This window comes from Haliotis rufescens, unplaced genomic scaffold, assembly GCF_023055435.1.
Source record: "Haliotis rufescens isolate VD_foot unplaced genomic scaffold, xgHalRufe1.0.p SCAF_17, whole genome shotgun sequence".
Classification (NCBI taxonomy): Eukaryota; Metazoa; Mollusca; class Gastropoda; order Lepetellida; family Haliotidae; genus Haliotis; species Haliotis rufescens.
The window spans coordinates 5415514-5440084 of record NW_025963857.1 but is presented as its reverse complement, the minus strand read 5'-3'; the positions used below and the strand labels follow the sequence as shown (position 1 = coordinate 5440084).

Here is a 24571-nt window from a genome sequence, read left to right as displayed (position 1 = left end):
TCACATTTTATCTTCTTCTTTTTTGGTGACATAAAGCGGCCCAAGTGCATGTCTCTTCTTAAGGCTTTATAGTTTATATTCACTCCTATATGAACAAACAAAATTCTAATGTGCCCCATGGCGGGGTATAGTGATGACGCTGTTTTCTTGTTGCAACTGACATATGTACCTCTGTTGTGAGCTTATGCGACATGTGACACATTTGATGCAGTTTGTGAACAGAAGAAAATTAGAAGTTACCAGAAACAGTATTTTTTATGGAAATCTTTTTCATAAAATGTCTTTTCGTTGGTTTAATCATCGCCAATAGACTGGATCCAAGGGAGTCAAATAAATTCAATACCCATAGAAAATGGTCAAATACTCAATGTGACTGATGCCATGTGAGTAAATACTTAATGCTTAAGAAATAACTGATGCCCTTATTCATTCATTTATGTGTTCTGTTTATTCATCAATCAATTATTTATCAATTATATAATCTTTTCACCGGCCTGTCCGCCCCGTCCCCCAGCGACTCATTCATGGGTCAAATACTGGAAAGTGATCGTTTAGCAGGCTAACACATACACGTAGGTAATACTGGTCTATACGGATAAGCCTCTCATCGCGTCACGTTTGGTTATGGAACCATTACGATATGAATTCATGAAATTTGAAACCAGTGGTGTTTAAGTGATCACGTTGTGTCTTTTTGGAAATATTCCAATTTTATTTGTCTTTGGTGTTACCATAGAAACGTATTGAACACCTCATGGTAACTCAGAAACTGTCCATGAAAGTTCACATATATTGTGTAAGGGATCCTAAGTAACTTGCCAAATAGTATTATTTGGACCCCCATAGAAAAGGCCGAAGGACCGGGTTCGATTCCCCACATGGGTACAATGTGAGAAGCCCATTTCTGATGTTCCCCGCAGTGTTATTGCTGGAATATTGCTAAAAGCGACGTAAAACCATACTCGCTCGCTCGCTCTGAGCAGAACGCAAAATAACCACTTTGATATCATATGCCCCTATTACACATAGTAATCTAACGTATACGATGTCCTATGACTGCTTCAGAGTGATGTCGTCGTCACACCTGAACGAGCCCCAGAACCGACAACGTCTTCGGCCGTGGCTGGAGGCAAAGATCAACAGCGGTAACTTCCCCGGCCTGGAGTGGGTTGACCGTGGTCAGTACATCTTCAAGATCCCCTGGAAACATGGGGGGAAACAGGACTGGTCTGAGAGCGACTCACTCATATTCAAGGTAGGTGCTGATGTTCATGTAGTACATGCGAACCGCAAGGTTTTTAGTTTATTTTTATCATCGGTTATTCCGCATCCAAATGACACATACACACATTCCGTCTCTGACTCACTCAACTATCTCCTCCGGAATGCGTTTTGCCACTCGCTCTTTGAGTCAAATACTCATTCCCCCTCTATCTCTATAGCCCCCTCTCCCTCTGTGCCCCACTAACCCTTTCACTTACTCATTCAGTAATACTTTATCTTACCTCACTCAGATAAAAGCGACAAAAGAAATCTCAAGTCATCAGAAATATCCATTGTCCATTGTACGATTCCGTCAATATCATTATCAGGTGTATATGAATCACTATCAACCCACCGTACCTTGTGTATTCCTTGAGCCTGGGGGCGTCCGTGGTCTAGTGGTTAGAGCGTCTGCCTGGGGAGCGGAAGGTCGGTGGTTCGGTTCACGGCCGCGTAATACCATAAGACGATTATAGTACTTGTTGTTACCCTGCCGGATGCTCGGCATTTAAAGGGTTAAGACAAGGACTGGTCGACTTGGAGTTAGTATACTGTGTCTGAGTTTGGTGCCCATGTTTAACTGCGGTATGGTGTCTCATTGGGTATCTCACACTATAAAACCGGCATTAGTCCAGACGTCTGTATAAGTGCAATAACCTTGAACGTGACGTTAAACCCCATTTCACCTCACTTCGCCTTGACATTGAGGTGAACCGCATCACCAGAAGATACAGTGCATTAACTACATGTCATTCATGTTAAAGGAGTGGGCAATTCACACTGGGCGGTTCCGGGACGGGATCGACCAGCCTGACTGGCCGAGTTGGAAGACAAGGCTCCGCTGTGCCCTGAACAAACTTCCTGACATCCAGGAGATCAAGGACATGAGCAACCTGGACGGCAACAGCCCTTTCAGAGTCTACAGGTTCCTGCCAAAGAAAGGTGAGTGAATGTTGGCGACAGCTTCCTTCAACTCCTGTCAAAAAGAGGTGGTGATATGATCCTGCCCTAGAAGGGTGAGTGTTGTTTACATGATCCTGTCCCAGAAGGATCAGTGTTGTACACAGGATCCTGCCCTAGAAGGGTGAGTGTTGTCTACAGGATCCTGCCCTAGAGGGATGGGTGTTGTCTAGAGGATCCTGCCCTAGAGGGATGGGTGTTGTCTACAGGATCCTGACCTAGAGGGGTGAGTGTTGGATACATGATCCTGCCCTAGAAAGGTAAGTGTCACTACAGGATCCTGCCAAGGCAGGGTGAGTGTTGTATACAGGATCCTGTCCAAGAGGGGTGAGTGTCGCTACAGGACCCTGTCCAAGAAAGGTGAGTGTTGTCTGAATGATCCTGCCCTAGAAGGGTGAGTGTTGGATACATGATCCTGCCCTAGAAAGGTGAGTGTTTTCTGCATGATCCTGCCCTAGAAGGATGAGTGTTGGATATATGATCTTGCTCTAGAAGGGTGAGTGTTTTCTAAATGATCCTGCCCTAGAAGGGTGAGTGTTTTCTGCATGATCCTGCCCTAGAAGGATGGGTGTTTTCTGCATGATCCTGTCCTAGAAGGGTGATTGTTGGATATATGATCCTGCCCTAGAAGGGTGAGTTGTTGGATACATGATCCTGCTCTAGAAAGGTGAGTGTTGTCTGAATTATCCTACCCTAGTAAGGTGAGTGTTTTCTGCATGATCCTGTCCTAGAAGGGTGAGTGTTTTCTGCATGATCCTGCCCTAGAAAGCTGAGTGTTGTCTAAATGATCCTGCCCTAGAAGGGTGAGTGTTGTCTGAATTATCCTGCCCTAGAAAGGTGAGTGTTTTCTGCATGATCCTGTCCTAGAAGGGTGAGTGTTTTCTGAATGATCCTGCCCTAGAAGGGTGAGTGTTTTCTGAATGATCCTGTCCTAGAACGGTGAGTGTTTTCTGCATGATCCTGCCCTAGAAGGGTGAGTGTTGGATACATGATCCTGCCCTAGAAGGGTGAGTGTTGGATACATGATCCTGTCCTAGAACGGTGAGTGTTTTCTGCATGATCCTGCCCTAGAAGGGTGAGTGTTGGATACATGATCCTGCTCTAGAAAGATGAGTGTTGTCTGAATTATCCTGCCCTAGAAAGGTGAGTGTTTTCTGCATGATCCTGTCCTAGAAGGGTTAGTGTTTTCTGCATGATCCTGCCCTAGAAGGGTGAGTGTTTTCTGCATGATCCTGCCCTAGAAGGGTGAATGTTTTCTGCATGATCGTGTCCTGGAAGGGTGAGTGTTTTCTGAATGATCCTGCCCTAGAAGGGTGAGTGTTTTCTGCATGATCGTGTCCTGGTAGGGTGAGTGTTTTCTGCATGATCCTGCCCTAGAAAGCTGAGTGTTGTCTGAATGATCCTGCCCTAGAAGGGTGAGTGTTGTCTGAATTATCCTGCCCTAGAAAGCTGAGTGTTGTCTGAATGATCCTGCCCTAGAAGGGTGAGTGTTTTCTGCATGATCCTGCCCTAGAAAGCTGAGTGTTGTCTGAATGATCCTGCCCTAGAAGGGTGAGTGTTTTCTGCATGATCCTGCCCTAGAAGGGTGAGTGTTTTCTACATGATCCTGCCCTAGAAGGATGAGTGATTTCTGCATGATCCTGACCTAGAAGGGTGAGTGTTGGATATATGATCCTGCCCTAGAAAGGTTAGTGTTGTCTGAATGATCCTGCCCTAGAAGGGTGAGTGTTTTATCCACGATCCTGCTCTAGAACGGTGAGTGTTGTCTGAATGATCCTGCCCTAGAAAGGTGAGTGTTTTCTGAATGATCCTGCCCTAGAAGGATGAGTGTTTTCTGCATGATCCTGCCCTAGAAGGATGAGTGTTGGATACACGATCCTACCATAGAAGGGTGAGTGATTTCTGCATGATCCTGCCCTAGAAGGGTGAGTGTTGTCTGAATGATCCTGCCCTAGAAGGGTGAGTGTTTTCTGAATGATCCTGCCCTAGAAAGGTGAGTGTTTTCTGAATGATCCTGTCCTAGAAGGGTGAGTGTTTTCTGCATGATCCTGCCCTAGAAAGCTGAGTGTTGTCTGAATGATCCTGCCCTAGAAGGGTGAGTGTTTTCTGCATGATCCTGCCCGAGAAGGGTGAGTGTTTTCTGAATGATCCTGCCCTAGAAGGATGAATGTTTTCTGCATGATCCTGCCCTAGAAGGGTGAGTGTTGGATACATGATCCTGCTCTAGAAAGGTGAGTGTTGTCTGAATTATCCTGCCCTAGAAAGGTGAGTGTTTTCTGCATGATCCTGTCCTAGAAGGGTGAGTGTTGTCTGAATGATCCTGCCCTAGAAGGGTGAGTGTTTTCTGAATGATCCTGCCCTAGAAGGGTGAGTGTTTTCTACATGATCCTGCCCTAGAAAGCTGAGTGTTGTCTGAATGATCCTGCCCTAGAAGGGTGAGTGTTATCTGAATTATCATGTCCAAGAAGCGTGAGTGTTGGATACATGACCCTGCCCTAAAAGGTGAGTGTTATCGGAATTATCATGTCCAAGAAGGGTGAGTGTTTTATCCATGATCCTGCTCTAGAACGGTGAGTGTTGTCTGAATTATCCTGCCCTAGAAAGGTGAGTGTTTTCTGAATGATCCTGCCCTAGAAGGGTGAGTGTTTTCTGAATGATCCTGCCCTAGAAGGATGAGTGTTTTCTGCATGATCCTGCCCTAGAAGGATGAGTGTTGGATACACGATCCTACCATAGAAGGGTGAGTGATTTCTGCATGATCCTGCCCTAGAAGGGTGAGTGTTTTTTGCATGATCCTGCCCTAGAAGGGTGAGTGTTTTCTGCATGACCCTGCCCTAGAATGTTGAGTGTTTTCTGCAAGACCCTGCCCTAGAAGGGTGAGTGTTTTCTGCATGATCCTGCCCTAGAAGGGTGAGTGTTTTATCCATGATCCTGCTCTAGAAAGATGAGTGTTGTCTGAATGATCCTGCCCTAGAAAGGTGAGTGTTTTCTGCATGATCCTGCCCTAGAAGGGTGAGTGTTTTATCCATGATCCTGCTCTAGAAAGATGAGTGTTTTCTGCATGATCCTGCCCTAGAAGGATGAGTGTTTTCTGCATGACCCTGCCCTAGAAGGGTGAGTGTTTTCTGCATGATCCTGCCCTAGAAGGGTGAGTGTTTTATCCATGATCCTGCTCTAGAAAGATGAGTGTTGTCTGAATGATCCTGCCCTAGAAAGGTGAGTGTTTTCTGAATGATCCTGCCCTAGAAGGGTGAGTGTTTTTTGCATGATCCTGCCCTAGAAGGGTGAGTGTTTTCTGCATGACCCTGCCCTAGAATGTTGAGTGTTTTCTGCAAGACCCTGCCCTAGAAGGATGAGTGTTTTCTGCATGATCCTGCCCTAGAAGGGTGAGTGTTTTCTGCATGACCCTGCCCTAGAAGGGTGAGTGTTTTCTGCATGATCCTGCCCTAGAAGGGTGAGTGTTTTCTGAATGATCCTGCCCTAGAAGGGTGAGTGTTTTCTGAATGATCATGCCCTAGAATGATGAATGTTTTCTGCATGATTCTGCCCTAGAAGGGTGAGTGTTGGATACATGATCCAGCTCTAGAAAGGTGAGTGTTGTCTGAATTATCCTGCCCTAGAAAGGTGAGTGTTTTCTGCATGATCCTGTCCTAGAAGGGTGAGTGTTTTCTGCATGATCCTGCCCTAGAAGGGTGAGTGTTTTCTGCATGATCCTGCCCTAGAAGGGTGAGTGTTTTCTGCCTGATCCTGCCCTAGAAGGGTGAGTGTTTTCTGCATGACCCTGCCCTAGAAGGGTGAGTGTTTTCTGCATGACCCTGCCCTAGAAGGGTGAGTGTTTTCTGCATGATCCTGCCCTAGAAGGGTGAGTGTTGGATACAGGATCATATCCATAAAGGGTAAGTGGATGTTGAAATCTGACAGTTACCTGAGCTAAGGTAACTCAGTGTGGTACTGGAGGGCGTTGCGTGCAACAAGATGGCATGGCCGAGGAACTGTAATGCAATGAGCCAGTCAAGAACTAGAACTTCCCCACACTAACCTGGCCAAACAATTTGAACATCATCTAAGGCTTTTGTAGGTCCCTAATAAACTGCTGTCATGCATGAACACAGGAAACCCACCGCATTTAACAAAAATAATGTTTATATAAAATTATTCATTTACCAGGTCAAGAATCACCTCACCGCCGTAACGGCGTACCACCACGTTATGAGGCTGACGACCACTACGCCCACTCCTCCGCCATTAAACAAGAGGTACGTCCTGATAGTTTATCACATAAGATTTCAGGATTCGACTTTAGCGCTGGGCCTCAGTATTAGGCTCCAGCATGAGACCGTATTACTTCAGTGTATTTGAAGTACTCGAACATTCAATGAAAGACGCTTTACATTCGGAGAAAACCCAACCAGCTACAAGGACTTGGGTATTGGCTGTTCCTTTTCAATGAATGGTTATGTATCGAGACTGATATTCAGTACAGCATGTATTCACAAGAGGTGGATATCTATTTAAGTGTTTCTTTATATTACCAATTGTGATTTTACGAATATTTATGAATATCAAACATACACGGGCATTTCCACCGCGGTCAACCTATTGTGCTGATGACGTCATGAGGTTTTACATCATGAACAATGGATGACGTCATATCGAATTGTCTCAGTAATGCGGCAATTTGATCTTATATCAAAGATATTATATAAGATATCTTATATCTTTCTTATGTGACTGGCTTTTCGATCGAAAGTTTATATTCTCTTTTGAGGGGCGACTGGCCCACTCGTCTAAGGCGCCACATTACGCTGTACAAGCTGTGTCCAGTTCCAGAAACCTATGATTATAGGTTCGAATCACAGATTCGCCCTGGCTACGTTTCTTGGTTTTGTCAGCATTATGCCTATACTCGTAGTAAACACGTGCATCAAACAGGTTTTCCTCCTATATCAAACAGGCTTCCCCCCTACATCAATTAGGCTTTCCTCCTACTTCACGCTGACACGCCGTGATATAACTGAAGTCCCTCACTCACTCAGTATTACGTTTGTAATATGAACATCATGTGTGCACCGAATAAATATGTGAGGTGAGGTGTAATTGGGTTTTACGTCGCGTCCAAGATTATTGCACTTATATAGCGACGTGCATGTACGTGTGTGTGTGTGGCTGCTTGTGCTAGTCCGGACTGATGCCGATTTATAGTGCTAGCACAGAGATACCATGCCGCAGTTTAACACAGTATACTGACTCCGAGCCGACCAGTCCTTGTTTTATCCCCTTAAGCCGAGCGCCAGACAGGGTACCAACAAGCACCATCTTTTAACGTCTTTTGGTATGACGCGGCCGGGGATCGAACCCCGGACCTTCCGCTCTCTGGGTGGACGCTCTACCACTAGACCACGGAGGCTGTCAATAAATATGTAATATGTTAGTAAATTTTAGTACTAGACGAGTGTATTTCCTTGGCGAAAACGTCATACGTGATTATAAGGAATACATTATGTTTTATGCGAGCCTTTGGTGACATATTTTGCTATTCCTGAGATATACTTCTCAAAAGAAGTTAAAGAACACCCGATTCTTTCATACTACTATAGTCCATCTGTCATGCCATGTAACTATAGTAATATGGAAGAATCGGGTTTTCTTTAACTTCTTTTGAGTAGTATATAATATTTACGATGCGGAAACACACGAGGGTAATACGCTTTTGTTCAGGATTAAAGTATGTCAGTAAATGCTGTTATCAGGCTATAATGTCAGTAAAATATATTATCAGAGTAAGGAAGTGTGTTGGTAAATGTTATTAATGTAACAACCTCATTTCCAGATGACCAGCAATATTCCTAAGACAGTATCGGATACTATTTCAGGAGGTAGGTGTAGAATTTGAACTATCTATTAACATATCTATTTATCAAAATTCTAAAGGCTCTTATTACCAACACTTTAAAGAATTACCATAATTTAAAAAGTTCGTTAAAAAAATATATATATTTACCTATTTGAAAATTTCGCACATCATATCATAATAGCCCATTAAAACCGGCCGATGGTGAGGTGAGAGGAGAACATGTCTGTTCACTAGGCAATTCATCTGCTGAGACGAGTTTCACAATATTTTAAGGTGTGAAGCTCTCCTCCAACAACGATTTCTTTATATCCCAAAAAATTGTTATATCGGGCAAAATATGTGTCAAATACGTAAATAATTATTTCCTAAAAATACCCGTCCAGATTTATTCTACATTTAAATACATTATTACATAAATGTGTCTAAATCACTTAAGTATGTTGCCAACTGGACCTTTATTGGTTACATGATGTGTATATATATATGTATACTCTTGTACCACAGTTGGTGGGTTTTCCGAGAAATAAACTTTGACTGTACTGAACAAGAAAGGAGCCGTGGATGTTTGGTATAACTGTACACCTGCCTATGTTGCAGAGAGCGAGACAGGCATCCGAGTCAGCAGTCTGGGGTCGGATCTAGGGGGCATCGATGTCCAAGATCTTATCCCCCTACCGGATAGGAGAGCCCCTTCCGTGGGTGCATCACATGTGACCTACACCCTCAAAGAGGAAGAGATGGATACAGGTGAAGTACTAGTCTCCATACATTAGTGTGTTAAAGGCGGAGTGTACGGTCGGTACTCATACAGTCAAGGGGCGCGCCGCAATTCGCTGTGCAGAGTTGCGTCCCTTGGTCACGCCAGAATCCTCTGATTGTGGGTTCAAATCCCGGTTCGCTCCGATTATGTTTCTGGATTTGACATCACCATACCCGTGTTCGTGGGTGTCACCTAAGTGGTATACGTCTGAGACCTGCATCACTTCGGGCTTTCCTCCCACATCAAGCTAACACGCCGTGATATAACTGGAATATTTTTGAAAGCGGTTTTTTAACCCATCTCACTGGATCACTCATTTAATTCATTCAGAGTTTGAAATTAACCTTGTAAGTCCAACACCCCAAGCCCGCTATACCTTTCGAATAAGCAAAATGTGTCCTGCTTTTTGCAATAGTCAAAAGTCAAGGTAGATGAGAGAAGATATTTACGCAGTGGCCCCAATATATAATATTGTAAGCCACAAATGTCTCAAGGATGAATGCACGAGGTTTTCACAAGTGGAGGTCCCTGTGGTCTTGGGTAGTACAGAAACTTTGATTTTGCAGCGTATATATTACTCTCAATAATAAAAATAGTTGAAGGGTGTATGTACGCGTTTCAAAGAGTTGAAGGGGTTGTTTCAAGATGCGTTTTAGCATTTGGTTTGTGGTTTTAAGTTTCAATGTATTATCTCGTTAGAAGACAACCTTGTGATTGACGAAAGGCCCTACCCTACAGACGCCCATACTGGAGCCCCATCTGCCCACAATCACGGCCACGGCGAGCGGGGGATGCCCATAGCAGACTCGTCCCTTCATCAGCTGATGATGCTAAGACGCCTACACAAGGAGCCTGAACGTAAGTCTGTGTGTAGAGCGCCCGTGGCGCTTCTCGTATGAGACCGATAATTAGAAACAAGGTGGAGTTGTACAACACAACTTTAGCGCTACGACTGTCGTAAGTCTGTTAAGGTGTGGAAGTTACGATCACCTTATATCGGGTTGTACAACGGCTCTCAGGTCCTTAGGTACGGTGGCCCATAAGGGACATGGAGTCCATATTTTAATATTTCACTTACTTTTGTCGTTACCTTTTGCAAATTAACACGATTTGCTTTACAAATATGTGATATATCATGTGTAAAGATGATTTTGAATCGTAGAAAAGTGAAACGAAAATGTCAAAAACTAACATGAAAATGTCAAAAAACAAAAACGAAAATGTCAAAAACTAAAATGAAAATACAAAAAAATGTTTCCACCGCGGTGATAATATTAACACCGCGGTGGAAATAGTCTTCTGTGGTTTCATTTTAGTTTTTGACATTTTCGTTTTGGTTTTTGACATTTTCGTTTTGGTTTTTGACATTTCCATTTTAGTTTTTGACATTTTTGCTTCACATTTCAGCGACTCAATAGCTACTTGAAAGTACATTTTCCGTGTTTTCGGTTGTTTTTAAACATGATTTATTACATATTTGTATGACAATTTGTGTTAATTTGCTAAAGGGTAAGATAAAAGTAAGTGAAACATCAAAAAATTGAAAAACATACTCCATGTCCCTTATGGGCCACCGTACTTAGGGCATGCTCGATTGATCGCCAAAAGTGTGAAATGTGGACACCAAAGAATGGAGCTGCTGGAATATTGCTCGATATAAAGAGAAAGTTGACTATTGGGAAGTTAAAGTCATCCCTATTGTCATATTTCTATCTTGTGGATAATCTTTTTTCACTCTGAATCTTAATGCATAGATTTAAATATGAAACAGATGAGACGGCGTCACTGGCCTCTTATATTTCTAGTTCAGATGGGTAAATCAGTGGAGTGAGTGAGTATGGTTTTACGCCGTTTTTAGCAATATTCCAGCACCAGGAATGGGCTTCACACACTGTACCCATGTCGGGAATCGAACCCGGGTCTTCGGCGTGACGAGCGAACGCTTTAACCACTAGGCTACCCGACCGCCCCGTAAATCAGTGGAAGGGAATTGGCTATGTGATGGTTATTGAATGATATCAGATCATCGATATACCTGAAGCTGGAATATTACTGACTGTGTCGTAAAACGACTTTTATTACCTCCGAGGGCAAACATATTGGGGTTCATATAGCTGGAATATTGCTGAGTGCGGCGTAAAACAACAAACCAACCAACCAAATCACAATAATCATATGTGCCCTAGGGTCATATTACGTCTAGAGGCAACAGTGTATTGTTTCCGTCATTCTGACGGCAATGTTGATGTCATTCGAATCTTATTGTGACGTGAGGTCGGAATGACGTCACACTAGAAACGACGTCATAGCGGAAGATTGTTGGCGTCATTCGTCAAATTGTGGTTCCGCTGCTGTTGCGACTTGCTGTTCGTATGTTTTTAGAGAAAATTCATCTCTGTATGCAGATATTTTCTTCGATAATAAATAGGACATCATATTCGTGTTTATGTCATATTATGTGTCTAAATTCCGATATTAAGAAACTCGTGTCGTATGACATGAACACTCATGTAATGTGCTCTATGTACTCATGTACTAATGTATACTGCACATGTCCCCAGTTCACGAGGTGATCGTCAAGCTCAAGTACCGCCACACAGAGGTAGCCGGACACCACGTGAAGAACCCCATCGGTTGCCGGCTCTTCTACGGGCCCATGATGGACACTATGGTGGAAAACCTACAGGAAGAGGTGAGACCGAGACACTACAGATACTCTGACAGGAGTGCTAGCATCCTCAGGACAGACACGTTTGACCGGGACCAACATGCCCTGAACAAAGCTAACATGTCTGTCTGTCCTGAACAAAGCTAACATGTCTGTCTGTCCTGAACAAAGTTAACATGTCTGTCCATCCTGAACAAAGCTAACATGTCTGTCTGTCCTGAACAAAGCTAACATGCCTGTCTGTGCTGAACAAAGTTAGCATGTCCGTCTGTCCTAAACAAAGCTAACACGTCCGTCCGTCCTGAACAAAGTTAGCATCCCCGTCTGTCCTGAACAAAGCTAACACGTCCGTCTGTCCTGAACAAAGTTAGCATGTCCGTCTGTCCTGAACAAAGCTAACATGTCTGTCTGTGCTGAACAAAGCTCATGTCTGTCTGTCCTGAACAAAGTTGACATGTCCGTCTGTCCTGAACAAAGCTGACATGTCTGTCTCTCCTGAACAAAGCTAACATGTCCGCCTGTGCTGCACAAAGCTAACATGTCTGTCTGTCCTGAACAAAGCTGACATGTCTCTCTGTCCTGAACAAAGCTAACATATCTGTCTGTCCTGAACAAAGCTAACATATCTGTCTGTCCTGAACAAAGCTGACATGTCTGTCTGTCCTGAACAAAGCTAACATGTCTGTCTGTCCTGAACAAAGCTGACATGTCCGTCTGTCCTGAACAAAGCTGACATGTCTGTCTGTCCTGAACAAAGCTGACATGTCCGTCTGTCCTGAACAAAGCTCATGTCTGTCTGTCCTGAACAAAGCTGACATGTCTGTCTGTCCTGAACAAAGCTCATGTCTGTCTGTCCTGAACAAAGCTGACATGTCTGTCTGTCCTGAACAAAATTCATGTCTGTCTGTCCTGAACAAAGCTGACATGTCTGTCTGTCCTGAACAAAGCTGTCATGTCCGTCTGTCCTGAACAAAGCTCATGTCTGTCTGTCCTGAACAAAGCTGACATGTCCGTCTGTCCTGAACAAAGCTCATGTCTGTCTGTCCTGAACAAAGCTGACATGTCTGTCTGTGCTGAACAAAGTTAGCATGTCCGTCTGTCCTGAACAAAGTTAACATGTCCGTCTGTGCTGAACAAAGTTAACATGTCCGTCTGTCCTGAACAAAGCTAACATGTCTGTCTGTGCTGAACAAAGTTACCATGTATGTCTGTCCTGAACAAAGCTTACATGTCTGTCTGTGCTGAACAAAGTTAACATGTCTGTCTGTCCTGAACAAAGCTAACATGTCTGTCTGTCCTGAATAAAGCTGACATGTCCGTCTGTCCTGAACAAAGCTCATGTCTGTCTGTCCTGAACAAAGCTGACATGTCTGTCTGTCCTGAACAAAGCTCATGTCTGTCTGTCCTGAACAAAGCTGACATGTCCGTCTGTCCTGAACAAAGCTCATGTCCGTCTGTCCTGAACAAAGCTGACATGTCTGTCTGTCCTGAACAAAGCTCATGTATGTCTGTCCTGAACAAAGCTGACATGTCTGTCTGTTCTGAACAAAGCTGACATGTCTGTCTGTCCTGAACAAAGCTGACATGTCTGTCTGTCCTGAACAAAGCTCATGTCTGTCTGTCCTGAACAAAGCTGACATGTCCGTCTGTCCTGAACAAAGCTGACATGTCTGTCTGTCCTGAACAAAGCTGACATGTCTGTCTGTCCTGAACAAAGCTCATGTCTGTCTGACCTGAACAAAGCTGACATGTCTGTCTGTCCTGAACAAAGCTGACATGTCTGTCTGTCCTGAACAAAGCTGACATGTCCGTCTGTCCTGAACAAAGCTGACATGTCCGTCTGTCCTGAACAAAGCTGACATGTCTGTCTGTCCTGAACAAAGCTGACATGTCCGTCTGTCCTGAACAAAGCTGACATGTCTGTCTGTCCTGAACAAAGCTCATGTCTGTCTGTCCTGAACAAAGCTGACATGTCTGTCTGTCCTGAACAAAGCTCATGTCTGTCTGTCCTGAACAAAGCTGACATGTCTAGACGTCTGTCCTGAACAAAGCTCATGTCTGTCTGACCTGAACAAAGCTGACATGTCTGTCTGTCCTGAACAAAGCTCATGTCTGTCTGTCCTGAACAAAGCTGACATGTCCGTCTGTCCTGAACAAAGCTGACATGTCCGTCTGTCCTGAACAAAGCTGACATGTCCGTTTGTCCTGAACAAAGCTGACATGTCTCTCTGTCCTGAACAAAGCTAACATATCTGTCTGTCCTGAACAAAGCTAACATATCTGTCTGTGCTGAACAAAGTTAGCATGTCCGTCTGTCCTAAACAAAGCTCATGTCTGTCCGTCCGTCCTGAACAAAGTTAGCATCCCCGTCTGTCCTGAACAAAGCTAACACGTCCGTCTGTCCTGAACAAAGCTCATGTCTGTCTGTCCTGAACAAAGCTGACATGTCCGTCTGTCCTGAACAAAGCTGACATGTCCGTCTGTCCTGAACAAAGCTGACATGTCTCTCTGTCCTGAACAAAGCTAACATATCTGTCTGTCCTGAACAAAGCTAACATATCTGTCTGTCCTGAACAAAGCTGACATGTCTGTCTGTCCTGAACAAAGCTAACATGTCTGTCTGTCCTGAACAAAGCTGACATGTCCGTCTGTCCTGAACAAAGCTGACATGTCCGTCTGTCCTGAACAAAGCTGACATGTCTGTCTGTCCTGAACAAAGCTGACATGTCCGTCTGTCCTGAACAAAGCTCATGTCTGTCTGTCCTGAACAAAGCTGACATGTCTGTCTGTCCTGAACAAAGCTAACATGTCTGTCTGTCCTGAACAAAGCTGACATGTCCGTCTGTCCTGAACAAAGCTGACATGTCCGTCTGTCCTGAACAAAGCTGACATGTCTGTCTGTCCTGAACAAAGCTGACATGTCCGTCTGTCCTGAACAAAGCTCATGTCTGTCTGTCCTGAACAAAGCTGACATGTCTGTCTGTCCTGAACAAAGCTGACATGTCTGTCTGTCCTGAACAAAGCTGACATGTCTGTCTGTCCTGAACAAAATTCATGTCTGTCTGTCCTGAACAAAGCTGACATGTCTGTCTGTGCTGAACAAAGCTGACATGTCCGTCTGTCCTGAACAAAGCTCATGTCTGTCTGTCCTGAACAAAGCTGACATGTCCGTCTGTCCTGAACAAAGCTCATGTCTGTCTGTCCTGAACAAAGCTGACATGTCCGTCTGTCCTGAACAAAGCTCATGTCTGTCTGTCCTGAACAAAGCTGACATGTCTGTCTGTCCTGAACAAAGCTCATGTCTGTCTGTCCTGAACAAAGCTGACATGTCTGTCTGTCCTGAACAAAGCTGACATGTCCGTCTGTCCTGAACAAAGCTCATGTCTGTCTGTCCTGAACAAAGCTGACATGTCTGTCTGTCCTGAACAAAGCTCATGTCTGTCTTTCCTGAACAAAGCTGACATGTCTGTCTGTCCTGAACAAAGCTGACATGTCTGTCTGTCCTGAACAAAGCTCATGTCTGTCTGTCCTGAACAAAGCTGACATGTCTGTCTGTGCTGAACAAAGTTAGCATGTCCGTCTGTCCTGAACAAAGTTAACATGTCCGTCTGTCCTGAACAAAGTTAACATGTCCGTCTGTGCTGAACAAAGTTAACATGTCCGTCTGTCCTGAACAAAGCTAACATGTCTGTCTGTGCTGAACAAAGTTAACATGTCCGTCTGTCCTGAACAAAGCTAACATGTCCGTCTGTCCTGAACAAAGCTCATGTCTGTCTGTCCTGAACAAAGCTGACATGTCTGTCTGTCCTGAACAAAGTTAACTTGTCCGTCTGTCCTGAACAAAGTTAACATGTCCGACTGTCCTGAACAAAGTTAACATGTCTAAGTTACAATCTATCGAAGTTTCCCCTGAATTGCAGTATTGCCGTAAACGTATTTAAAATCACAAGTTTGTGTTTTCTCTCATTGAGAGATACAATTATTTTATACCGTACTGTCTTACTGCGCACACTACGACTGTATAGTGTGCGATGTGACGTTAAATATTAACTCACTCATTATTCCGAAACAAGCGTCCATGCGGTGGTTCATTCTGGTTTTGATAAGCCTCAATAGTGGTCGTCATCAGAATTGATATGTATGGATGAGAACTTTGATGGTGACTGGGGTCACCGGTTGGGAGTGTTTTGTTGAGGAACACACTACCTTGAAATGAGGATTAATGTTTGTTGTTTAACACCGCACTCAGCAATATTTCATCGATATGACGGCGGTCTGTAAATAATCGAGTCAGGACCAAACAATCCACTGCTTGACCCCATTAGCATCGATCTACGCAATGGCATGCATCAACCAAGTCAGCGAGCCTGATTACGCGATCCCGTTAGTCGCCTCTTACGACAAGCATAGTCGCCTTTTACAGCAAGCATGGGTTGCTGAAGACCTATTCTCTACCCGGACCTTCACGGGTCCTTTTTAATGAGGAATGGACAAGGGAAAGTGAGATCAATGGAACTGTGCTTGATAATTTGTAGATGTGGGAAATGTTTACGTGTTATCTTAATAACGCCCAGTAGGTATTCCTGGTTAGAACTGGCCCCCAGCAACCTAGGCAAGTCGTAAGGGAATTTTTAACGGAACGGGTGGCGAGCCTCCGTGACTTTAGTAGATAGTGTGTCTTCGTTCTCGTGACAGCGTCAACCATTGCACATAATATCAATCACTGGTTTGTCCGGTCAAGACTCGATGGTAGCGTCATATATACAGCTGGAATATTGCGGCGTTAAATTACAACGAACAAACCAAATAACATCTGATGTAGGCAACTGGTTAACAAAACAACCCCAAAAGGGCCACACACGAGGATACCTTCAATGTCACTGGAACGTAGAACGTGTGTCAAGTGGTTCTTTGTTCGAGTAAACCGAAGTACTGATATTTGCTCAATGGTCATGAAGTGCCTCGATCGACCAGTAATGGATTAAGTGCACATACTAATGTCAATTGTGCATACAAGTTCAGATTACCATAAACAGGAAATAATACATGGCAATGTCCTTAGGACGTCAAGTGGTTTCAGTGCCCGACAGATGGTATGACGCACGTGGCAAGACAAGCGTGTTTATATTTGTTTTATTCATGATACTAAACTAATACCAGTCATGTGTTTGAGCCTCGGAAAATGTTTCTCCTTGAGGCAAAGTAGTGTTTTATCATGAAAATAATCCTGACTGTTAGCCATATTTGGACAGTAACATGGCAACCCCATTTATTCATACCCAAATAAAAAAAATCATTTTGTCCGAATGTGAGGGTCACTTATGTCAACACATGGTTCAATGTCACTAGATATGCGTCATTAATATATACACATGCTTCATTGTCACCAGACATACGTCATCAACATATACATGGCTCGATGTCACCAGACATACGTCATCAACATACACATGGTTCGATGTCACCAGACATACGTCATCAACATACACATGGTTCGATGTCACCAGACATACGTCATCAACATACACATGGCTCGATGTCACCAGACATACGTCATCAACATACACATGGTTCGATGTCACCAGACATACGTCATCAACATACACATGGTTCGATGTCACCAGACATACGTCATCAACATACACATGGTTCGATGTCACCAGACATACGTCATCAACATACACGTGGCTCGATGTCACCAGACATACGTCATCAACATATACATGGGTCGATGTCACCAGACATACGTCATCAACATATACATGGTTCGATGTCACCAGACATACGTCATTAACATATACATGGCTCGATGTCACCAGACATACGTCATCTACATACACATGGTTCGATGTCACCAGACATACGTCATCAACATACACATGGCTCGATGTCACCAGACATACGTCATCAACATATACATGGTTCGATGTCACCAGACATACGTCATCAACATATACCATGTTCGATGGATCTTTATTGTAACGCCACTAGATCCATGTAATTAATCTGTCTTGTAATTTCACTAGATGTATGACATTAATCTGTATTGTAATGCCACTAGATCCATGTCATTAATCTGTATAGTAACGCCACTAGATCTATGTCATAATCTGTATTGTAATGCCACTAGATCTATGTCATTAATCTGTACTGTAACGCCACTAGATCTATGTCATAATCTGTATTGTAACGCCACTAGATCTATGTCATAATCTGTATTGTAACGCCACTAGATCTATGTCATTAATCTGTACTGTAACGCCACTAGATCTATGACATAAATCTGTATTGTTATGCCACTAGATGTACGGCCCTGCGGGTCTCGACCAGCTGCACTTCCCACTCTGCGACAACATGATCGACAACCACCGACAGAGCACCCTGACGACCCAGCTGCTGAATGTGCTGGACCGTGGTCTCATCCTGGAGTCCGTCAACGGAGACGTATACGCCACGAGGAAGTGCAGGTTGGCCACTTGAGATAATGAGCTGATTGACAATATCCTGCTAGGAGGAAAATCAGTAATATATACACAGCTGTAGGATTGCTTGAGTCATCGTGAAAGTGAACTCATCGTGAAAGTGAACTGGGAAATAACGAATTGTTTCCGGGAGTATCTGACAAAAAAGAAAATATTGTGATTTATTTTGAATATTTTGAGTAGTATGTAGTTGTCGGTGTACCGATTAAACGATAAGTTCAGTCAAAGTAAACACAATTTATGGATACCAACTTATTTGTTTACTGTTAAGGCGACGTTACGATATAGATCCTTGCTGTATAACGGTATTAGTGGGTGGGCGTGCGTAGTGTTTGCGTGTTGGCGTATTTGTTGAGGAGGTGTGTGTGTGGAGGGGTGGGGGGTGGCTGCTTGTACTAGTCCGGACTCATGCCGATTTTATAGTTCTAGCCCACTCAGATACCATGCCGCAGTTTAACACGAATACCCCACTCAGACACAGTATACTGACTCCGAGCCGACCAGTCATTGTTTTAGCCCTTTAATGTCGAGCGCCAGGCAGGGTAACAACAAGTACCATCTTTGAACGTCCTTTGGTATGACGCGGCCGGGGACACTACTTTTAGCAAACACCCATGTAAGATGGTGGCTAAAAATGACAAACAAGAAATGATTATTCGATGGTGATGTATTTGATATGGGTACCATAGATGTGTTTTGGACCTCAAGTTTGCAGCGTTTCGGCAACTGTTTTCAGACTACTAACGTTTTGATAACGTTTGTAAGTTTTTGATCAAATCCAATGTTCAAGTGAATATTCTCTTTCGGCCGGCAGTTTATTTTGACAAATTCGTCACCATATTTTGAACCTGATTCGTGTGGCACCACCCAAAAATGAACGAGAGAGTTTCTGTGCCAAATGAGTGATACGCGAGATTGTAACGGCACTTCCGAAACGAGGCTATAGTGGCGGATGGGTCCAGGGCCTTTTTCATAATAGAATTGGGATTAATATACTCTAAATAACCCAGGATACCTTAAATAGCCTTACATCCCTATCCCCAACTCCCTCATCTTCCTTCTCTGAACGCCTCCGTTGTTCAGTGGATGGAGCGTCTGTCCGGAGAGCGAAAGGTCGGTGGTTGTTGTTACCCCGCCTGGTTCTCGACATTAAGTGAGAGAGTATGGTTTTACGCCGCTTTTAGCAATATTCCAGCAATATCACGGCGGGGGACACCAGAAATGGGCTTCACACATTCTACCCATGTCAGGAATCGAACCCGGGTCTTCGGCGTGACGAGCCAACGCTTTAACCACTAGGCTACCCGACCGCCCTCTCGACATTAAGGGGATAAAACAAGCGCTAGAGTCAGTATGCTGTTTGTGCATCTGAGATATCCATGTTAAACTACGGCATGGTATCTCAGTGGGCTAGCATGATAAAATCGGCATCAGTCCGGACTAGTACAAGCAGCCCCTCCACACACACACACATGTATGCACGTCGATATATAAGTGCAATAATCTTTCAATTGTTCATTCCTCGCCTATTCTTTCTCTCCAGATTAGTCATATTCGTGTCACAGCCCCAAAGTCCCTATGACCAGCCGATGAAGTTGTACCGGAACAAGCCGCCGGTGAAGGTGTTCGACTACCAGGACTACTTCCTCCCAACCCTGCAGCGAGCCCTGAACGGGGAATGTCCACCACCGTCCGCAGAGATCCTCATCGGGTTCGGCCAGGACTGGAAGATGGAGAAACAACCGTATAACAATCTCCTCATCTCTGCAACAGTATTCCACGCCAGAGCCTACCATCAACTCTCTCAGGTAGGGCCTGTTTCACAGCCACACTTTTAAGAGGGTATCGTCATTTTAACGCAGTCAATACGACATTCGAGAGTCGATAGCGGGCCGAGCAATACGACTGTCGTAAATATCTGTGACAACTACGATGGTTTCGCGAAACAGTTACGAATGTCGTAAGAGTAAGTGAGTGAGTGAGTATTGTTTTACGCAGCTTTATGTAAGTGAGTGAGTTGGGTTAAACGCCGCTTTGAACAGAATTCCAGTTATATCACGGCGTGTCAGCTTAATGTGGGAGGAAAGCCCGAAGTGATGCAGGTCTAGAAACAAAATTGGGCCGAATCGGGATTCGAACCCACAATCATAGGTTTCAGGTGTGCCCAAGGGATTCGCCTTAGACGACTGGGCCACCCGTGTCCCCGCGCCTCTTTTAGCAATAATCCAGCAATATCACGGCGGTGGACACCAGAAATGGGCTTCACACATTTGCATTTAAGGTTAAAGACATTTACCCGCCTCTTACAAGTATAGGTTAGTTGGTATTTATAGTCTAACACGGAATCCCCACAGGGACATCCCTATTATTGTAAGTGAGTGAGTATGGTTTTACGCTGCTTTTAGCAATATTCCAGAAATGGGCTTCACATTGTACCACTGTTGGGAATCAAACCCGGGTCTACGGCGTGATGAGGTAACGCTTTGACCACTAGGCTACCCCCGCCCCGCCTTATTATTATTGTAGGGGATGATACCAGGGTGGTAGTCCTCACAATATGCATTTTTAGAAGAGGGCCCTGTAGAAGAATAAAGTATGTTAAAACACATATTCTGATTAAAATCTCACATTTTCAGTCGTGTTTTGTTACTTTCACCTGTGGACGGATACTTCACTCAGATAACATTTATTTATGCGATCTTTATAGGTAAGGGTTTAAATGTCATATTACATGTCACCAATACAGGGTGCACGGGTGGCCCAGTCGTCTAAGGAACTGCAATTCGCCGTGCAGAGTTGCGTCCCTTGGGCACGACAGAAACCTATGATTGTGGGTTCGAATCCCGGTTTACCCCAATCATGTAACGAGGTTTGTCAGCACCATGCCCGTGCTCGTGGGTTTCACCGAAGTGGTAAACGTCTGAGACCTGCATCACTTCGGGCTTTCCTCCCACATTAAGCTGACACACAGTGATATAACTGCAATACTGTTCATAGCGGCGTTAAACCCATCTCACTCACTATCACTAATACACGTGACTCTTGTATGATTGTAGATCCCGCCCGCCCTGCTGGTATCGACTTCCGACGAATACGATCGGTATTTGGACAACTTTAAACAGCTCGGCTTGGACCAGAGATCGTGAGGATCCACTGGACCTGGACCTGGAACTCAAGTTTATCATTGTATATATCAGGACAAGCGCTTGAATCTGGTGTAGTTCCAATCTGTGTGACGTCATGTGTGACGTAGATGTACAGTCATTTCTACCGGTGAACACTTTCATTTATCATCTACGGTACGGGGAAAATACCTGTCTATATAGCAAAGATGAGTTATCAATGTGTTCAACATAAATGCTTCGTATCAACAAAGCCATCAGTGAAATACTAGAATGTGATTTGTCAATATATTGTCGGTATCTCTTAGATGTTCCCTTATATTTTTCCGTGAGCATATTTCATTATTAGGGAAATCGTAAAAACGATGCAGGTGACAAATACTCCAACACATGCTGGACGTAAAACACACGTAAAAAGTTTAAACTGTCATAGGGACCGTATGTTTGTCACAGCCGAACAAAAGATTTTGGTCTTTTCGGAACTTCCTTTGAACTTGATGACAAAATAAAACTATGTGAAGGAACACACCATTGTGTCCCGAACAAAATACCAATACTAATAATCAGGAGGACAAGAGCTCAATTCAATAGGAAAATCCTATAATCGTGCGTTGTCATATCATTACGTAATGCTTCAAATTTACACCTTTAGCAAGTCTAAGTTATTTATATCGAAAAGTTAATTAAAATGAATATTTAGAGAGCACTAAACAACGGAGGAAATCGTGGTCACGTGACATAAAAGGATGCCCTTTGAAGTCACAACTATAATATTTGTTGCTGCGTGTGTTAACCAGTTGAGCACAGTCTCAGTCTCTAGGCGTGTATTACGATGTAACTGCCCACCCTTAAATGACCATTCAAACGGAAACTATAAGAATATTGTATCTCAGGCAATGACGCTCGAGAATGTGGACAGGTGAAAAGAATACCTTGAAGGGGTTTTGGCTCCGAGTTCCGAAAATGTAGTCTCTGCTATGGCCACAGCAATTGCCTGCCAATTTTTCTCTGAAATTATTCCTAAAATATTTGTAAGTTTTTTCGTCATAGTGCTTTTATATATTTGAGTGGAAACTTCATTGAGTTTTAACTCGAACAACTAAACACTTGTTTTAGACGCCCCCTGTTGAGCGTTAATGTGGCCGCAATGTGAAGTGTTACTTGATACTGTGTAGTATGTAAGCATCTATCATTGTTAAAGCGAAATGTGGCAATAGTAGGTATCTTTACTGTGGTAATCTATCATTTTGTTTGTCTCTCAGGGATAAAATTTAAAATCGTTTCGTTATTTCATCGATCAGGTCGTCTGATTTGGTAGTCATCTTTGTGAAGCCGTTTGAAATAAGAACATCGATCTGATTGGCTATTGCGTTTTTACCACAAGGGACATAACTCTTGTTCTACACGGGGCGCCGTCGATAGAGTCAAGAAAAGTGGGTTTGAAATGGCAAGGGTGGAAGCTAGGCTTTGATATAGGCTGGTGGACACTGTTGCCTCGGGAAAGTCCTCTTCCTGGAACAGAGTCCCCCTTTGAAGCAAGTTTTTTTAATTTCATAAAGGTATTGTTTTAGGTGATCAAGTGTCAAGAAAAAAATTAAAATATAAAATATATAAACAATTTCACACTCACATTCATTGGACTCAATGTATGTCGTCCCGCTATAGAAAAAAAAAGTCTCTTTCGAAAGAGAAAATACCCTCTGCATTTCGGACAAATGTTGGGGCGGTCGGGTAGCCTAGTGGTTCCAGCTTCAGGGTGTGAAATGCTGGACTGTCTGACAGATAACTCAATATCTGCTCGAATTGCCAAAATTAAAACAAGGGAATTTGGCCAAGACGTTTAACTTAAGCTTCAGGTATATCGATGATCTGATATTATTCAATAACCATCACATAGCCAATTCCCTTCCACTGATTTACGGGGCGGTCGGGTAGCCTAGTGGTTAAAGCGTTCGCTCGTCATGCCGATGACCCGGGTTCGATTCCCGACATGGGTACAATGTGTGAAGCCCATTTCTGGTGTCCCCCGCCGTTATATTGCTGGAATATTGCTAAAAGCGGCGTAAAACCATACTCACTCACTCAGACAATCGTTATTTCTTTTCCGCATCTGATTTTCAACACATATTCAGAGCACTCGACTATATCCCAAATCCAAAACCGGTAACTATAGTAACTTTTTATTTTGACATTTCCAATTGGCCAATAATGGCCTGTCATAAGCCGTCCGTTACCACTAGCTAAAACACTTCCTGCCCTGCTTGCTCAACGCGATTCCTCTCGGTTCACGTGTAAATGTCGGTTCTTCTTTTTCTTTTTCGTCAGTGACATTACTCTTCTTTAGTAGAAACATGAAACCATGGATTTAAACGTGTATTTTGAGACAGCAACAGGAAAACGCCGACCATTCGTAAGATACCTTACGTCGTGGGAACGAAAAAAAAGACTGAATATTTATGCATTTTGACGTACATGTATAGCGCCGTATAAATTCATGTTTTCTGGTTGTAAGCTTTAATAAGGCAAAACGATGAATTGGTATGGATAACTGCATACCTTTAATTATAGAATATGTACATGTGCCAACGCACTCTCCGACCAAGAGTTCCTTGTGGCCAGCCTAGTACAGTCATCACTGCACCAGAGTGTGGTTCCAGCGTACTCACATACGCGACTTGAATACACGTGCTTACGTCAGTGTGGACTATTTACAGAGAAACCGAGCACTGAGAAATGAAGGTTTGTTGTTTAAAGCCGCACTCAGCAATATTCCAGCTATATGACGGCGGTCTGTAAATAATCGAGTCTGGACCAGACAATCCAGTGATTGACATCATGAGCATCTATCCATGCAATTGGGTCGATGACATGCATCAACCAAGTCAGCGAGCCTGACCACCCTATCCCGTTAGTCGCCTATTACGGGAAGCATGGGTTGCTGAAGACATCTTCTACCCCGGAATCTTCACGGGTAGAGGAATTAAGGATTATCTGTCCCTGGCGAGCTACTATTTTAAGTTCCGGGCCATGGCGAGGAAGTTTCAACATTAATTCTTGAGAGACAGATTCTCCGTAATGGTATACTATAAAAGTTTTTAAAATATATTAAGGGTCACGAAAATACTTTATCATACATTTAAATATGGTATTTTTGTAAAATCAACTTCAACAAATAAAATATTCTCCAAAACTAGGAGACCGCTGTTGGAAGCGAAAGAATACACGCTGGTCAAGTGACAAAAATGGCGCTTTGCGAAACGATCAGTCTCAATTGACGAGTTAAATGAGAAAATTACAGTTCATAACGAAACATTTTCGAGAGAATAACAAACGGCAAGAAGTGATATTAACTCCTTAAATTACCATCTGTCATTACTTTGCCTTGTCAATGTGGAACTAACGTAAAAAGGAGGTCAACTTTTTTGTATACGGGATAAGACACTTACAATAAAGGGAGACAAT

General features: G+C 43.6%; 1 protein-coding gene across 5 annotated transcripts in view; it reads left to right on the top strand.

The window, feature by feature from the left end:
• LOC124142704 (interferon regulatory factor 6-like) overlaps window positions 1-23041 on the top strand; it is a 49151-nt gene extending 26110 nt beyond the window's left edge. For 4 of the 5 annotated variants that reach the window (XM_046511575.2, XM_046511503.2, XM_046511336.2 and 1 more), the window contains 10 exons: window positions 1066-1255; window positions 2028-2205; window positions 6391-6479; window positions 8054-8099; window positions 8675-8824; window positions 9537-9695; window positions 11399-11529; window positions 17809-17972; window positions 19531-19795; window positions 21044-23041. In XM_046511575.2, coding sequence (XP_046367531.1) covers window positions 1070-1255; window positions 2028-2205; window positions 6391-6479; window positions 8054-8099; window positions 8675-8824; window positions 9537-9695; window positions 11399-11529; window positions 17809-17972; window positions 19531-19795; window positions 21044-21133 — 1458 coding nt within the window. In that variant the 5' untranslated portion in view covers window positions 1066-1069 and the 3' untranslated portion in view covers window positions 21134-23041. The remainder of the gene's footprint in view (window positions 1-1065; window positions 1256-2027; window positions 2206-6390; window positions 6480-8053; window positions 8100-8674; window positions 8825-9536; window positions 9696-11398; window positions 11530-17808; window positions 17973-19530; window positions 19796-21043) is intronic. The other variant, XM_046511421.2, reaches the window with a different exon arrangement.
• Window positions 23042-24571: the final 1530 nt, after the last annotated feature.